Below are 18,999 nucleotides of genomic sequence, written 5' to 3' on the forward strand. Positions count from 1 at the left end.
AAAGTCTACAGTGCTGGTTGTTTTATTTGTTGGGCTGATTATGTTAGGAGGATCTAAACTAGTGTGTTCTAAATGATGTTGGAAAATTTGGTATGTGCAGAGGTGAAAGGCTGCAATGGTGGCTGTGGGGAATCTTCAGTATCCCTTCATGTTGAATCTTTATTGTGGACAATGTTGCAAGCCAAGTAGCTCCATGCAGATGAGCAAGGGTAGCCTTTTGTACCAGCTGCTCTCTGTCTGCTCTTTGCAGATTCCCTCACCATTACAGTGGATGAAAACGCAAGTGTGCTGCGTTTGTGTTTTTCACTGGTGAAAACCAGAGAGGATGTGGGGGGTATGCAAAGGCACTTCTCTCTGTACTTTGCGGGCAACTGCATCAGTGACTGCACTACTGAATTCAGGAGCAGACCAGCATGGTGTTGCCCTTCACTGGGTCACTGGAGTAGCCAGGTGAAAACGTACCATGCAATTGTCAGATTAATTCAAGCTTCTTGGGATTGTTCTGGAGAACATTGGACTGTGGAACAAGCTTTCATTGAAGGGTGTTGTACGTTTAAGAAAGAGAAGGGTGGCAGGCAGAAGGCATGCTAGTGGACAAAGTGAACAGAAGCTCTTAATTGCTTCTTCTTTCAGAGAGAAGATGAAAGAAACTCATTCTGGAGTGTCTTTATATCCTACCTCATGGCCCTGCGCTCCCCTGAAGACTGCTTTGTAGTCTTAACAAGTCTATGTTTCTGAGACACAGTGGAATTGCATCTTGCCCCATGCTTTGTAGCTTTGTTTAGAAATGAGTGAGGTTTAGGGAGAGAAGAGACTCTCCAGATCTTTGCTCAGCTCTGGAGAAGGATAGAAATGAAAACACTTTTTAAGGGTCAGAAAAGTGTAATTTTATTCCTGGGATCAGTCATATCCACTGAGAAATTACTCTTCAGCTCACAGTAAAGGACCTAGAAGTCTACTTGTATGTACCTAGCTCTGAGAACCCTGCTGAGGATACTTCAGTGGGATGTGTTTATGTGTTCATCTCAGTGCCCACCTATAGTCTCTAAATGCGTATTTCATGCCACAGGAGACACTAAGGAATTATCAGTACCTAAGCAGCTTGTATTGTGAGAGTGCTGCATGCTTATCAATGGGCTGCATGATAAGTCCTTTAAATAATCAGGCTGCCCTGAGCATTTAAAATGGTTTAAGAGGTTATGTCAGTTGAAGTCTTCAAAAGGGTACTCAGCCATACTAAATCAGTGTTAATGATATGGGTAGGGTTGGGTTTTTATCTTTTTATGACCAGTAGTATTGGTGCTTTTTGCTGGTATGATGGTTCTGCAAATGTAGCGTACGTCTTGGCAACCTCTTTTGCTGTGCTTTGAATAAGGTTTTCTGTTCAATATTCTGTTGAATTCTGTTTTCTTGTGTGTATTGCTGATTTGCTCTTGGGTAATTGGAATACATAGCTGGGACAGTGTTCCGCACCTTGAGTTATCAAGCTGTGTGAAACAAAGAGAGGACTAATTGCTAATAAAGATGTTATGATCCCTAGCAACTTAACAACACAACTTCTGCAGCTGCTTGCATCGGCAGCTACTGTCTGTCTCTCCCAAATACTTCTGTGCTTGAGGCAAGGGTTAGTGAGTCAGATTCTTTGGCTTGTGTTACACAGGTCAGGTTAAGCAGACTGCTCTGCCTTGACTGGGATTCTAGCTTTATTAACATCTGTAGCAGTTATTTAAAGTACTATTTATTAAAATTTGAAGGAAAAATACTTCTTAGTTAAACGAGGCCAAGAGTTATCTCATAAATTTTAGAAGAGTGCTACTCTTGTGAATGGTGACATTTGCCAATCTCCACCACAGAGCAGTATCCTCAGTTAATTCCTGTTCTGACACACAAGCACTGCAATAATAGCGAGTGACAAATGCTGGTTTTAACATTTCCATATGTCTGTGTATTCAAATGTGATTTGTTCTGTCACAGGATTCACATGTTATGGGTTAGTGGGAGGGGTGGTTGGAACATCCCTCATTTGAATGGGCTCTTAAACAAAATGGAGACTTCTGTGATTCCCCTGATGGGGTTTATTCCTTCCCTTTACCTGCACGTGACTCAGATCTCTCACTTTTTGTCATGACTGTGATCCTGCACAAAGCCCTCAAAAACTAGAAATTTGATGACTGCTGCCTAAACCCTGTAATAGTGTTTCTCATATAAATTATGGGTTTCCAGTGTTGCGATTCTATTAAGATAGAATGTAGTCTTAGAATATAGTCACATAGTCTTGTTAGGAGCCCTGGTAACTTGGACTTCTTTTTGTCTGCCCTCTTGCATCACTCCATGTTCAGGGGCTTTGTATTGTCCTTTAATTACGCTCTTTCATCTCTCTGGAATCTCCTAGTTCATTTTTGAGCTATTAGATAATTTCCTCACTTTAATTTCATTTAAAAATCTACTTCTAAAAATATGGCAAAGTTTCTGCTAAAAGTACTTGGGGATGATGCAAATAAAGGAATGGTTTTTAAGAGAGCTGTGAATTATGACTTTAATTTTATGCTTTGTAAAGTTACTAATCTTTGATGTAACAAACATTAATTTATCACTTACTACTTTTATGTGATGTGATTGTTCAGTAGTAAATGTACATCTGGAACAACTTGTGCTCTTCTGGTTTCATGCCACGTCTGCCTTTAAAATTCTCTTTATTCCTGAAATACATGCATTTTTACAACACAGTCCAAATAACAGCATTTTCATAATTATACTCCTTAAAGAACTCAAGTCATACTCTGAAGGCTTTAATCCTCCAATTAAGAGAGAACATAAAGGCTGCATGTTCTAGCATATTTCCTTAGAGTTTGCATATTTGGTAAGATATTTTTCACTTTATTGACTCATTGTTAATCCTACATTAAAGAGAAGTCATTTTATCTGAATATTACGGAGCACTAGGACTAAACTTACATTTGGCAAATTAAAAACAGAATGTCAGCAAATTTTATACCTGTGCCATCTCACAGTTAGTGTAAACTAGATCCGGGTCTCTTTTCTGACACTCTGAAGTTCAACCATTAGATGACACATCAAATTCCCTGAATTCCACACATGGATGAAAATATGTGGATCCTACTGCTAATAGTTTCCAAGCTCCAAAAGAGCAGGATGTGGCAGATTTGGCTTCTTAGCTTCTGTCCTCTCTGAGCTGTGAAAGAGTAACTGCAGAGCTGCTTCCAAACAAAACAGTGATTATTTGCCAAAAGGAATGCGGCACATAGAGAAATGCATTAAATTACAGAATCCTACTTTTGCTGTAATTAAGCAGAATTTTAATTTGTGTAGGTCCAGTGTATTTCAGATCATTTTTCAACTCCGAGAGCTATGAGAGTGTCTGTTTACATCACATGAATCCCACTCACATTGAGACCACGCTAGAATGAGTTGCACTTTTTAGGACCAGGAGTTAACCTAATTTTTAAGCATCTGACTATGTTACCAGAGCCTTTTTGTGTGCTAGCCTTAGTCTGCTGACAATGTTCCTTCCCTTCTGTCCTTGCCAGGTGAGCTGGCCAGGAGTAAAACTTAAGCAGTAGTGTATCTTATTAGACATCAGAAAGTCAACATGAAGTGACATGTTGCAAATGCCTCAAGCCCAGGGTAAGCTTCAGTCAGAGCTTAGACATCTGAAAGCTCAGCTGTAGACAGCAAAGCCCACAGAAATGGAAGTTTCTGTTTTTCTACTCAGAAATGGCTTGGAGTTTTGCCTTTTCTACCTTTTCAGTTCACAGTTATTACGGATATACCAGAAAGCAGTTTATGCAAAGCACTTGTGAAAATAACAGTGCTGTCCATACTGTGTGCTTCACTCTTCAATGGTGGTGGGCAGTTGCACCTGGAAGATAGCAGCCTCACTCATTCCTCTTCTAGGAGACAGATTTTACCATTTCAGATACGCACTGTGGGAACAGATACGCTAGGAATTAAGTTTGTAACAGGTCAACTGTTGCATTGAATTTCCCTTGTTTGCTTGTTGTTGTTTCTTCATTTTAAGCTGAATTCGCTTTTCATATTTATGAATGCATTCAGTTGAATACATTGATCTAAAAATGTTTTTGTTTATTTGTTGAGAAGATATGAGTATAAGCAGCAATGAATGCACTGCCTGTAAAATATGTGATCATGCATACAGCCGTAATGCAAATGGAGAATGAATGTGTCAACACCAGGTTATATATAAAATCATTCCTTTATCCACCTCTGTATTCCCTTGAGTCCCATGGTCCAGTTGTAGGCATAAGCTGTAGCTTAAAGTGGTTTTCTACACAAATAATGTATCATTGTTAATGGATGCATGATGTTAATGTCATCACAGGGAGAATAACGGATGCAACACTTAAAGCTACATTCCTTAAAAATGTTTCAAAAATCAGATCTAAATGAGAAAATACTGATGACTGAGATATTCTCAGGGAAGGGATTTCTCTTCATTAAAATGTTCTTTGGGAGATAAAACTTGTTCCTCATCCAATAAATCAGATTTGGATTTCCTTGTACCATAAAGCATATTTTGTGATCATCACGTTTTCACATGGTTCACAAAACCATTGAACCTACGCCCTGCAATCTGGTCTGGGGTGAGTCTGGGAGTACGGCCCTCCCAGGACTAGTGATAAGATATCCAATTGTGTCAGACTTATTTCCAGAATTTTTCTGTGAGCTTATACTCCCAAAATATTATTTATCAAAAAAAATAAAAATTATTAGTTATCTGCAAAAGCTAACATTTCTGTGTATTTGCAGTATACCTAACGAATGTTTCAATGAAAAGCAATTCCACTTTCTACATATGTATCTATTTCCCCCCAAATGTGCAGAGCAATTAGAGCAGAATATGGGCTAACCCAGCCCCAGGTCTGAATTTCATCAGTAGAAAGTATTTTGACAAATACAAGTTCAAAGTAAAATCCTTGTGAAGATAGATTTGGCATGATATGTTCAATGGCTGTTTGAACACCCTTATATTGTAAGGAGGGAATACGTTCATAGTGGAGTGGTGTCTTTTTTCCTATGGTATAAAAACAAGCTTTGCTCAGTGGAGCACAGCTCTTTCATACCAGCTGAGAAACCAACTAACTGGAATTCTAGAAAGAAACTTTCAGTCCTAACTAGTGTTTATGTAAAAAGCTGTAGTGGCTCTGGTGAGAAATCTTGAGTGCTGAATTTGATGACTGTTTCTTGATATCTTGAGGTGTGGAGAAAGATGATAACAGAGCCTCTTTTCTTTAAGTGCAGTGCTTGCCACTCAAATGAAAGCATTTGTCAGGTTACAGTAAAGACTTAAAGAGAATTAAAATTGATAAGCCAAATGATTTGGCAAATGTTAGTCTGTAACTTCACAGAAAATGAATCTTTGGGTGCAAAGGGAAGTCTGTGCCTCTTAAACTAGAGTCCAGAATAGAGCTCGATGCTGTACGGGTCTGGGGAACTTGAGGGTACGTTTTTCATCTTGTGTTCAGGGATAATGTGCCCATCTTTACATCTCTGTGTGGAGTATGAGCCAGCCTCCCTCTCCATCTACTAGGGAGGGGAGGAGAGCAGGCTCACGGTCCGCTCTCCATTGCTCCGTAGCATGACACAGTATTTGGCCTGCCCTGACCATCCAGCAGGCCTATGTTGCAACCTTTGTGGCCTGTTTTTTTCTTCCCCAGTGTTTGCTTTCGCTGTGAGGCCTAAAAGATGACCTGTCATAATATTCTTCCATTTAAGTGGCTTTACTTTCTGGAAAGTTTCTCAAATAACAAATTTTTACTGTGACTGAAATTTATTTGCAGTGAAAACTATATATTCTACATCCTGAGATGACAGAGAAATGAGTTCATGTCCTCTCTTCTTTTCCTTTTCTTTTTTTAATAGCAAACGTGCTGTTGTTTATGCACAGTCAGTGTTCGAGTAGCTAGGGTGTTTTATTTTTGTGGCTACAATATCAACTGAGTTCGTTATAACTGGGTTGGACTTCTTAACGTTTGACCTTTCACAGGTGAAACCTTTATTAACACTTGTCAATTTGGAGACCTGGCAGTCCAGACAGTGACCTTTATTCTACTGCTGTCTTAGGCAGGGTTTATCACTCTGACAGAACCTAATTAAAATAAAAAAAAATAATCACTGAGTGATGTCAGCGAGAAACGGAGGACCAGAGTAAGAGCTTTTACTGACTACAGTACCTCTATAACTAGCTGCAGCTCTTCCCTTTTCTTCACTGATGGAGGGAATGTTGTTCTGCCAGCCATTTTTCATTTCCAATGGGCAGGGATAATCTTTCTTAATCCCTTGGAGGGGTTTCTTTGCAATATGTTCATTCTGAACTTTTTCATTCTGAACTTTAAATCACTATTTACATAGGGCCAGATTCTGTCATGCTTTTTTCCTGCCAAATAGTAGCTTCCTCTGTTAAAAATGCAATCGTGAGTAAGGACAAGAATGAAGAGAAGTAGGCTCTATGTTGGATCCTTAACTGATGAATCCAGCTATGTGAATTTTCACCTGCAGTTATTTTTCTTCATAAGCAATAACTTAGAACTTTTTATTTTATTGTCAAATCCTTCCACTTAACCTAGATGAGCACCAAGGCCTGTGGTCCCATTTTTTGGAAAACTGGAGAAGGTGAAAAGCTTGCAAACTGTGCAGTTTTGTTTGTGTTCTTTTTCACAGGTTCAGCTCCTACCATTGAAACTAGGAGCTTTATGGCCATCCCCATGCCACTAGCATAAAAAATTCAGTGAGATCTTTCAGCTGCTGTCTCAGTGATCATGATTCTTACCAGAAATTTATATAATTAGTTAAACAAAACAATGCTGTCCTTACCTTTGATATTTTAATAATCCTCAAACTGCAGCAAAGTCACTACTGTCTAGATAGCCAAATTTAGACAGACTTATCCCTTAAGGTCAGAGTAGTTCTTACATTAGCTTATGCCAGACCATTAACACAAGGAAGAAATTCTCTGTGCTTTGCATCTCTGTTTACCTGTTAAGGTCTCTTAATTAACAGAGTGAAGAAGCTCTAGTGCATTACCTGTTTCTCATTTTCTAAAGTTCTTGGTGAACCTCCACCCCTCTTGTTTCAATCCTGGCTTATTTTTGTTTCTGTTACCTGTTTGTGAGCTTAAGATTTGCTGGTTCTCACCAGTTTCTCTATTTATATCTTCAAAGATAGGTATATTAAGTGATAGAGTTTTCAGGTCCAGCTTAGTATTTTCAAATTGAGCAAGGCTGACTTTGTATCATTTTCTTTACTTGGCTTGTTATAGTATTTTTGTTCTCATAAACCATCTCAGAGAGATTGTAAATGATAGTGTTCCCCTCAAAGTTCCTGAAGAACAGCAGTAGTATCAGCTATCCTGGTTCTACATTGTGTGGGACCTTTTTCTGCTGAATGTACATCATGCAGTTAAGGTATAACAACCATAAAGAGGACACAAGGAAGCAAGGATCTTTTAAGACTTCAGTTTTTTAGAGAATCACTCTGACGATAAAAAATATTATTTAATCAATTCTGCAGCAAAAAACATGGATGCTTCTAATAAGGGTGGCTTCTAAAAGGAGATGCAATAGAATATCAGTTTCAGTCATTTGAATCTATGCAGACACGGAAACTGAGGATGTCTAAGAACAAATCCCTGGTATCTCTCAAAGGGTTAGTTCGTAAAGTAAAGGCACTTACATGTAAAAGGATTAGATTATTTTAACTACACATTTCATGCAGTTTGTCATACAAGATGGAGTCTTTAGTTATAGTGTTAGATTTGTATAAACTTTACCTTTCCTATTGATGCTGCCTTTTCTTTCTCTTCTTGGGTTTTTTGTGGGGGGGTTCATATTGGCCACAATTGCAGTTGTGTTCTAAAGTATCCATGATTGCAAATGCTAATATCACATACTTGATAATATAGTTGCATATATGTAAGCTTCTCTGATTTGATTTTATTCTGATTTTTTTCAATGTATTTTCTGGTTTTTTTCTACTAATATACCAGAGAGGTGCTGGATTACTTACTGCTGATATACAGGAGCTCCATTGTTGTTCTTTTCCAGTACAATAAGATAACTCTCTTTCACTTTGAAGAAGCCTGTTAATTGAAGGACAGTTACATATTCAGGCAGCTGTGTTCTTGGATTTGACTAATTACATCCCATGCAAACCTGACCCAGTGTCCACTGAGAGCTCAGAAATTTCTGAGATAATAGTGAACTCTGGGCAAGAGCCAAGGACAAGGGAAACTGAGGGGTTTTAACTTTGTGTTGGTTATTTCGGTGCATTTTGAACAAGAAACCCTTTTCCATGTTAATAATCTAACCCTTTCATGTGTTATTGATTTTAGTTGATGAAGGAGTTTCCTCTGCTCAGCATGTTCAACATCCATGAAAACCTGCTAGAGGCTTTGTTGGAACTGCAAGCATATGCAGATGTCCAGGCAGTCTTAGCGAAGTATGATGGTGAGTTCATATATATATTTATATTTTCTTTGTATGGTACACACAGAAGCAATGTTTCTAAGTCAAACCCTTTAAATTTAGGAAACACTGTAATTAAGGTGATTGGCACGAGCTTCATAGGTCCCCTTACACAGTACTTAATCCAAAGATTAAACATTGTGCATTTTTTCTGCCAACCCATGCTTAATTCATGGTACAGGGTAATGTAGGGTAACGGACCTCACTAACAGCTCTTCAGTGCTTTCTTTGCTTTCTGTGGATGTTTAAAGAACAACTATTTAGGTTCTGCAGACTTTTTATTGCATGCTATTCAAACCTTGTCTGAAGAAAGAATTATCAGTTCCCTTGTGGACTTTTCTATGAATGTTGACTTAGTAGCATACAAGTGCTTTACAAACATTAATTGATTTAACTTCACAGCAGTCTAGTGAGTAGCAGACTTCATGTCTTATGGGGAAAACTTGGAAAGCTCAGAAGACTAGGTGAACTTTTCACGTTAATTTTCAGTATTTCTCAGTAATCATTGGTTTATGCAGCATTTCATCACTTTTTACATTCAAATTGTAGCTCCTGCTGACTTCAGCTCTACCCCTTTGAACTTGAATTCAAGATACCAGTGTCTCAAATGGAGAAAGGACAGAGTAAGAAGCACCAACTGGCATACATTTTTTTAGTTTAAGTTACATGGGTTTTCCTTGTATTGTGTAAAAACTTTGTGACAGAAGCAGGAATACAGTTCTCTTGAGCAGCATTCATCAACCTGCACAGTGCCACTCTTCATCCTCTTTCTACAGACCCCAGCTTACTCACTATCCACATTCCAAGTTCTGCAATAAGTGAATCAGGAATCGTACAGCTATCGGTTTCCTGTTGTGTTACTACACAGTCCTCATTCATCCTCAGAAAAGTCTCATTCTTTGCACTGGAGTATGGCAAGGGAGTTTATGACAGGAATATTAATGTAATCATGTAACTAAAAATGAGATCATAACACACATGAATCAAATAGCTGAATTAAGTGAAACTGGCGCCTTAATTTTGATGTTTCTTAACTCTTCCTCTAGGTTGATCTTGTAGCCTTTAAAATGTTCTTAATTACTAATTCTTTCAGCCTTTCTGGTGTTCTTTGAACAGAGATTTTAAGGCTTGTAACTTGCAAAGTTTTTGAAAATATAGATGGACATCATTTGAGATACTGTTGTATAAAAGGCTATCAATATGGGCTCTGGAGCCTATATCCACAGTGCTTTGGCCACTCTTTCTCTTTGATTCTTTAAGGGAATTAGCATCTTTTCCAGCCTGCCCTTAGTTGATCTTCTGAATTGTCTACTGAATTGTCTTCTACTTCTCTTTTGCATGGTCAGTTTCAGCTTCCTATTGTTCCCAGTTCCTACCAGAGGCTTCTTGTTCAGCCGGTACTGCTCATTCCCAATTCCATTCTTCTGCCTCTCCTAACTACCTATCCCAGTCTTCTCTTCAGGGCAGTGATGGTCATAATACACCTCCTCACCCACTTTCCAGCTCCTGTCTTATCAGGCATCTTTTCCATCTACCCTTTTCTCTGTGGCTTCTGCCTCCTCTTCATTTGACATTCTCTGCTGCGTTGCCTGGGTGCCTGGGCTCATCTTACAACTTAGGAAATTAAGATAAATTTTAATGAGGCTAGCAATAGACCATTGGCTTGATACTAACACAATCATCCTGCCAAATTTGAGACCCCTGCAGTAGACTGTGGCAGAGCTGAGGTTATTTAACAAAAGATAAATAAGCAGCTGATTACAGGCAACGTTAGTGATATTCACTGTTACTAGTCCAGCTTGGAATGTTTTCAACTCTTTCTGGAGTTAAGTCATTCTAAGCAGAGATCAAAATATCACCCAGGCCCTTGAGTACTGCCATCCAGTAGCAGTAATGACTCTGGGAGAGATCTTGGTTGTGCTTAGTCTGGTTGAAGAAATCTGCAATTAAAGTGGTAATATAAGCATCTTTCTTGTAGCTTCTTGTATTTCAGTAATTCCTGTGACACAGGTGTAGACCCCCATGGACTTTATTTTGGCATGTTAAGAAGCAAGTAAATAGAAATGCCCATTTTTATGCCCTGGGCACCACAGGATGTTGGCACCCTTATGTCTTTAATGTAGTTATGAGATAATAGTCCTGGGAGATAGGAGAACTATGGCAGAACAGGGAGTTAAGCCATGCCCTCCCAAATCTCAGACTAAACTCCTGTGCCAGCTCTATTTTTGTATACTAAAGGAGTGATCCCTAGTTTTAAACAATACCATGGTGGCACTTGGTGTCATGGAAGTTGATAAAACTTGAAGGTGCATTTTATTTTCTTGAAAGCATCTGATAGAGTCAAAACTGAGGTCGTAAATGTAACAAATGAGGCTTTTCAAAATATAACTCTTCTTACTTTGTCTGTTTGGACCCATGCAGTTTCAACTCATGCTTTGCCATATATAAACAAAGGTGTGTGTATACACTAGGTATGCACAAGGACTCAGCAAACACAGGCTTAACCAGTATAACCCTTACAGTTCATGAGTCTCAGAAGGCCCATCTCGGGGAGTCTCAGCTCATTTTAGAACTCATCAGCTTCATGTGTTGTAAGATTTATTGGAATATAAAACAATGAACTCATATACTTTCCTATCTGCAGTTTCTGCAGGTCCCACTCCACTGCCTTTTTTTGACTAAGACCGAACCTGATTTATTGTATTTTGATAACATATGAACAAATTATTTCCTTGAACAGTCTGCCCCCACCCTGGGCTAAAAAGTTGGATCACATTATGCGAAACCTCAGCCTCTGCAAGCAGACACAGTGCTTACCAAAAGCCATGTGTTAAATTGTGTTTATATTATGTACCTGGCAACAGAGCTGATGTCCATACTCATTATTCATGGAAAAAGGGCCTCATTAGTGGGACGGCATGCACTGTTGCTGAGCTACATCATTATGGTTTCAGAGTTCAGTGTCTGTCAATGGAGTGCAGATGACCTAAATACTGTTGAATTCTGAAAAGATTTTTGGCTCTGATTTAACTCATATCCATGTTATTTACAGCAGAAATAGTTATGGCTGCTAAAGAGACTGTTCTTGATGGAGTAAGCTTCTGGTATTCATAGTAGATAAAGTTTCTCTGCTCCTCTTCCCTTGCTTTTTAAATGGATTGTTTTCCAGTAGAGTAGGTCTGCTTGTTGTAGTGCTTAGAGCAAAGGATTTTTTAACTTCCTTGGGCAGCCAGTTGCTTTGATTGTTATTATCTGGTAACCTGGGCACTGTGTGAAAACTCAGACCTTTCTGGCAAATGAAAGTCAGATTTAAAAAGAATGGATGCCTGTGTATTTAGTCATAGTGATGCAATGGTTCCTCCCTAAACCTGTCCTTGCTTTCCTTTTTTAAAATGTTTTCCAGTGAGACTATAAGCCTTCTGGTTTGCAGGAGGAACACCTTATACAGATTCCCCTTCCACTTATCCCCTTGCAAAGAAGGAGAAAGACCATGTCACCATGTAGACAGAATCCCGAATTCAGAGTTCACTTGAGAAGATAATTTAGACCAAAGGATACATAGAAAGAAAGTGGTTTTAAAATACAAAAGGTCTCATTCTGCTCTAGGCAATGACACTTTTTTATTTGGTAACAGCTTACTTTGAAGAATCCTACTTTAATGTCAAATCAAAATGCAGGCCTTTCAAGAAACAGTTTAGAAACAGCATCTTCTTTGTCTTGGAATACTTTCAACTTAGTGAAATCCAAACAGTTAAAGTAGAGAAATTAGTTCTCTAAAATGTAGCCTGTTCAGGGCTAGTTCTCTTTCTCCAGTCCCCCTCTGTCCAATTTCTTCTTGTCCTTACAGATTTATGAATGGGTAAATTCTATTTACATTGAACTTGAAGACATTTCTTTTGTAGAGAGTTGCAGATTGATGAACCAGTTGCATGGAGTTTTCAGTTATATTAGCTATGGTCTCCAGGGTTTTTGTGTATATGTATGTATTTGAGTTCACAGCTCCACTCCATCAGTTTCATTACTTGCCATGATTATGTTTGGTATTTTTGAGCAGATGTTCTACCTGGTGGAGCTAACTGGGTAGATGTTCTAAGTGAAAGAAAGGATTTTCTTCTGAGTTAAAGATGTAGCAAGTGGCAGTATGGAACTATTACCTCATGCACACTGTTTTATAATCCTTTTGTTTCTTTGAAAGAGAGACCTTAAGAGAAAGTTCCTTTTAGTTCAGGTCATACCAAAGCCTAGTCTACCTTCTCCAAGAGACACAAATCAGGTAAGACCTCTAGTTTGTGTAACAGTATCTAGTTTGTCTTTTTTCCAATTACATCTTTTTCAGCTTCTGCTTCTAAGAACTGGTTTCTTTCCTCCACACCAAAATCACTTGTCACTTCAACTAGGTCTCTGCATCAGTTCTGTGTCTGTTCATACCATCTGGTCTCTTTTTTTGCCATATGATTCTGTGAGTTTTTTTGTTTCTCCCGCTTGTGCAAAAGCACAAAAAGTCTAAACTAATTATACTAATCTTGTTCTTTCTTATCTCCTATAGGAGAAATTATTCCTTCCCCTCTATATGCATTTAGGATTGAACTTGGTCAAATCAAAGGGGCTGACACCTGCCTGGTCCCTGAGATATGCATCTCAGCAACAGTTGCATATGAAGTGTTCACAACCAGCAGTGACTCTCAAAATCTTTCCATAACTGAAGAGTTTAAGTTTTAGTTGTGGTCATGGCAAAATAAACACTTTTTATTTGTGCCGAAATCTTTTTCCCATCTTATCAGGGGACCAAAATCCAGGCCTTAACATACACAGTGGCTATGTGTTTGTGTTTGATTGGGGCGTTTCCCACCACTGAGGAAGAATGTCAAAAGTAGAGATAATCGGAACTGCTTTATTTTGCAAGCACAAAGTAAGCATTAGATCATTGTGTTCATAGTTTTGCTCCTTCCAGCATGTTTTCTACCACCTTTTGTGGAAAAACGCAATGACTATTCTCATGGGAGATAATACTACAGGATATGAGATCTTTTTGACAAAGTGTTTTTCCCCTGATGTTCAGTTCATATATTAAATTCCATCCCATTACCCTTGCTTTTAACCATTTGTATCAGCTTAATTCACTTTCTTCCTTAATGTTTGTGTCTTTATAGATGACTGTGTCTCTCTTCTGTCATCACTGATCCAGCCTGCACATACTTATTTGCTAGAACACTTTCAATCTTTCCCATAAGCAATTCTTCCTACCACCTGTGCAAGAGCTGACAATCTAGCCTGCAGGTGCAGAGAACTGGGGGAGTTCTGTGCTGACAGGGCAAGTGTTGGCCTATCACTTAAACACTATCTACAGACAGGCTGAGGGAGAGAAAATCAGAGCTGGGGTTCACCCCCAAGCCATAGCACAACATGTGTCCTGTATTCCACCATTTTTTGTTTTGCCTCTTTGCATAACTTCTTCTAGTTTGTTGATACACTTTCAGTTACATATTTGGAAGTATGTGAATGATTCCAGCAGCTTAATGTAGTCTCTCTCCAGTGCTATATGAAGAAGAACTAGCAGTTTGACTGGAAGAATCTTACTGTGCAAATTATGGCCCCAGATTTTCAGCTTATTTTCAGGAAATCCTTAAGTCCTATTAATGTTGATAAGACTGTTCACCTATCTGAAGTTATGCCCATAGAAATCTGTATTGTTGACTTGGGAATAACATACACTTTGACATCAAAATAGGGAATAACTTCTGATTAGTGACCTAGGTTTTGCATTTATTAATGACTAAAGCAATTGCAACATGCTTGTCTCTTAACATTTAGCGCCTTCTGATGACTTAGATAGCGATGTTGCACCAGTCCATATCCAGATTCATAATTTCTTGGTTTAGTTGCTATTCTGTAAGAACAATAGATCCCATGACCTATTTAGGTGAAATATGGCATATTCTGGATATGTAGTGGAGAAGTAGTGATATTATGGTTGCAAGCCTCTATCCATAGCATCTTTCCATTAGTTCACTCTCACAAGCAACTGCTTAAGAAGGGAATGATCAGTAAGAATTCACTTTCCCAACCCTCCCCATGGCTGACTGGGGCTAATTGAAAGGAAATGCTCATAAATTAAGTCTAGACTATTTTGTATTCTGCTTAAAGATACAAACAATAAGGAAGAAGGAGAGCCTTTTTTAGATTGATACATTGGTTCTTATTAGACAAAAATGTCCTGATGGTTTTGACAACAGATTAGCAGTCACATCTTTCAGCACATTGTGGGAGCTCCACAAGTAATCACAGGAGGGTGGGAAACAGTATATGTGAAGATATTTTGCCAGATGGCTCACAGAGCTAGACACAGTCATTTTTTAAAAACTTCACTTTGGTTCCTGACAGAGGATGTATCTCCTAGGGCTAGTTCAGACTTGATTCCCTTGCTAAATTCAAGTTGTAACCAGACATAATTGTTTTATGCTTTTCTCTAAAATCAAGGGTCCAGTTTTGGATATGAAGCCTAAATTGTATGAGAATTTTAAAGTATTGTAGTGATCTGACGAGAATATACCAGAACCAAATACTTATGGTCTAATATGGAGCAAAAAAAAGCAAAACACTTTTGGAGGGAAGCGGGCATGGACCTGCTGAGGGCTATCTCCACAGCAACATAAACATGAACATTTGTATGTATTTCTTCCATTGCCAAGGGACTGTAGGTATTATCCTCAAATAATTGCTGCTTGCTCATTAGGAGCATAGTACTGGAAGAGGCCTCCTGGGTGAGTCAGGTCCCCTGCTGTTGCATTCGCTACATGATATTACCCCTTCCATGATCTGAGCAAGCTCTGTCCTAGAATTAGCTATTTCGTTTGACCTGCTATTCTACCTGGAAATCTGCCTCAAAAATTCACTTCTCAGAAACCTTCTTATAATCTCCAGCCTAAATTTAATTCTGAACTGTTTATTCTTGTGCCAACATCCTCCTTTACCTAAGCAGCCTTTTCCTTTCCTTGCAGGTATGCGTAGGGAACAGTTGTATCTTCTCTCAGACTTTATTTCATTTGGATTGTTACAAAAAGAATCCAATCTTTCTGTTTACTTTTGTTGTTCTTGACCATGGGTCATCAGATTTGAACACAACATTCCTTGAGAAATCCCATTTCTTCTGCAGGAATGACTCAGGTGGTGTACCTGAGCCTTACTTCACCTCACCACATTTTCCTTCTTTACAGATGCCAGCACTTCACTGTGGAACATCCTGCAATCTATATGCACAGATGTTTCCAGCTCAGGAGCATTTACTGCCTAGTAGAACATATTGTTTTGTGATACGGTGTTTTGTTTTAGTATATAACCCTGTATCAAGCTCAGTTCCTACTGTATGATAGTTTAATCTCTTAGCCAAGAATTGTAATAATCCTCACAACTTGGTCCATGCAACTTCCACTGAACATTCTCCATTCAAATATCAACGATCTGATGCAGAAACTAGCCTTTATACATGTGGTTAGAGGTTTTTATATGTTGAGTGGTCTCATTGTTTAACCTCATGGCTTGTGTGTATTAATGGCCATTTTCTTGCTGTCAATCTGGCTTTGGCTGGCATACCTGCTTTCTTTGAAGTTGAGCAAGCAGCTTTCATCAGCTTAACAACTGTTTTTCCTCTGCTACATCAGTTACATGCTCCAGACTTCTTGATTCCTCCTAGTTTTCAGCTCCTTCAAACGGATAGAAAAGCGAAGTGTTGCTTTTACTGCATTATTCAAAGAAAGAAGTCTAGGCAAACATTCTTTTCTTGGTCCTTTTTTTATATGTGGAGTTTGCCTCTTGCCTGGGAAAATGTATTTCCAGGGACTTATAGGCAGACCTCTTGTTTTGTGTCATTCATGCAAAATTTTGTAAAGGTCAGATCCTGAATCAATGTTACTGGGTTTGAACTGATGCAGGGATAAATATTTTCTGTGAAATAATGGTGGCTTGATGGCCCAGAGAAACACTTACAGGTAAGGTGAAAATAAATGTATTCTATTGACCAATTGAAAACCTTATAAATGACAGGATATCATTGGTTTTCTTGGTGGTTTTTTTTTTTCCCTTTTCCATTTCCCTACCTGTCACTCCATTTATGATTTGATGAATAAGATTTATACTGAAAGACAGACACCAGTATGTTCTGAAAAAGGTAATTTCTGTTTACTGGAAATAACTTTTAACTCCTAATATTAAGGAAAACCTCATATAAGCAGAGTTATTGAAGGTGCTTATAAATATTTTCTGCTCCTGTCATTGAAGATGTGCTCATGTCTGTGTCTGTAGCTAGCTTCTATTAGTGGAGTAATTAACATATCTATCACCCAGACAGCTTTGCATGCTGTTGATTTTAATTACTTTAGTCACTACAGTTACATACTCCAGTGAAATTATAGTTGGAATATATTATAGGGGAGCCTCCAACAAGATCTTTACATCTCATACTTGAAGTGCAAGTGCATCAAAAGACAATAGAGAGGATTTAACAGGTAGCATTTTCAAAGTACCTCAGTCATTCTGGCAACATTTTCTGTCTAACAGAACAACGTTCTGCTTGGTTGCTTGGTTGTTAGTAAGTGAAGGATAGTGACTGCTGAGATATGACTTGCTTGTCGTCTTTAACTCCTTTTTGGAGCCTTGTCTTGCAAGGCACTGGGGTTCCATAAATCACAAGTTTCTCTTAACCCTAAAGTTACTGAGACCTATGGTAATTTTGTCTTTCTATTCAACTTTAATGACAAACTGAGGGATAGATAGTTTCTTAGAACAATAGTCAGATTAGCTGCTCTTCACTTTTATGGTGGGCCTACTCCAGTGCCTTGTGTTTGCTGTGCTGTGTATTTGCTATGCTGTGTATTTGCTGTTTACTATAGGAAGCTATAATATTGCAGTGTGCAGAAGTGTTTGCAGAATCCAGCCTTTAGTGGGTGGTGTTGTTTTTTTTGGTTTGGTGGTGGTTTTTTTTTTTTTCATTTAGCTGTAATCTTTAACATTTTAATGCTGGAATATTTCAGTCACTGTATAATATGTGTCTGCTGGGTAGATTACTAGTGTGGAAGTCAATTCTTCTCTGTAACAGTGGGAACAAATCTATAACTCAAGTCTGTTAAGCAGCATTTCTCTCTACCTTTTGGATGCTTTGTGCCAACCTGCTAGTAGAGAACAGGTATAAATTAAGTTGAACTAATGGATTAAGTCAGGTTTATGGCTCCTGTGTGTCTCTGGAACAGCATAAAATGGCCAGAGACTGGTGACTGTTTTGGTCCAAGATTTCCTTAAGAGGCAAAACACCTTATTTTACTGTTGATCTTTAGCAGCAATAAATCTAATGGCTGTTTGCTTGCAAGTCAAATCCATTATTACTTAAATAGCTGTCTTAACACGTATAGCTGCCACATATTCATATTAGACAACTGCTTCTGACTGGAAACAAGAAAAGTGAATAAGATAACCCTCAGCTATTACTTAGATGTTTTGTGAACTATGGAAAAATTCACGTATTCCAGGTTACCTATACATTTATGTATGAAGTAATTAATTTTATTATGTCACTGTCATGTCACTCTTCGAATTAGTTCTCTAATGAACCCAGTTGCTGCTTAAATAGCAGTTCCAGCGGTCATTAACACAGGTTTTAAAACCTGTATATTGGGTACAAGTCCCAAGATCAGAAAGTATTCTGAATTCACATAATAATTTTGCATATGCCATGCATACTCTGAAGTATCAATGAAACACTTTTCTTTCTGCAGACTTTTAAATTTTTTTCTCAGATGTTTACTTTTTTCTTTCTTTTCAACAGATATAAGCTTACCAAAATCAGCAACAATCTGTTACACAGCTGCATTGCTCAAAGCCAGAGCTGTCTCTGACAAGTAAGTGCATAAGAACCACTGTCCAGCAAAATTCCTGTTTTAACTCGAGATTTCTCTTAGCTGAGCCCACACCCTAACAATCTGCTGGGTTAGCAGGAGAATTCAGTCCTGCAGTAAATTTATAAAATTACTTTATATGTAAGAAAAATTTGCAGTGATCAAACACTGCACTTCAAATATTACAAAAGAAGAAAAGAAGAGAAATAGTATAAATTCAATTCTTGTTTCAGTTTTATGTATACTGTCTGGGTGAGCTTTAGCTTCCTAGGCAGTATAATGAAGATGCAACTAAAAGGTGTTGTGTGGCCGAACCTCTTCAACTTTGTATAAACCTGACCACAAAAAGGTAGTAAATCAATGTGGATGCACTGGTAGCAATGTCATTTTACAAGTGCTGTCAGAAGACTGCTCATCTACTTAAATAGCGGCAGGTGGATTTAGAGTTACTATGTCAGGGATTCTGAGAGGTAGATGACGTTCATATTTTTAGAGACACAAATATCTGCTCATTCCTGTTATGGTTTTCTCTTGGGTCTCAACCTTTCAAGGTGTTGAGCACACCTACTTGATGCCCGTGGACTTGAGAGCGCTGGCCTGCTCTGAAAGGGTGC

General features: G+C 38.4%; 1 protein-coding gene across 9 annotated transcripts in view; it reads left to right on the plus strand.

Moving 5' to 3' along the window:
* ST7 (suppression of tumorigenicity 7) overlaps positions 1-18,999 on the plus strand; it is a 154,675-nt gene that overhangs the window by 109,525 nt on the left and 26,151 nt on the right. For all 9 annotated transcript variants that reach the window (XR_012654642.1, XM_075059152.1, XM_075059147.1 and 6 more), the window contains 2 exons: positions 8,369-8,483; positions 18,316-18,388. Coding sequence is in view for 8 of the 9 variants with exons in the window: in XM_075059152.1 (XP_074915253.1) it covers positions 8,369-8,483; positions 18,316-18,388 (188 nt within the window). In the remaining variant the exon portion in view is untranslated. The remainder of the gene's footprint in view (positions 1-8,368; positions 8,484-18,315; positions 18,389-18,999) is intronic.

Source organism: Buteo buteo, chromosome 28, assembly GCF_964188355.1.
Source record: "Buteo buteo chromosome 28, bButBut1.hap1.1, whole genome shotgun sequence".
NCBI classification, from domain to species: Eukaryota; Metazoa; Chordata; class Aves; order Accipitriformes; family Accipitridae; genus Buteo; species Buteo buteo.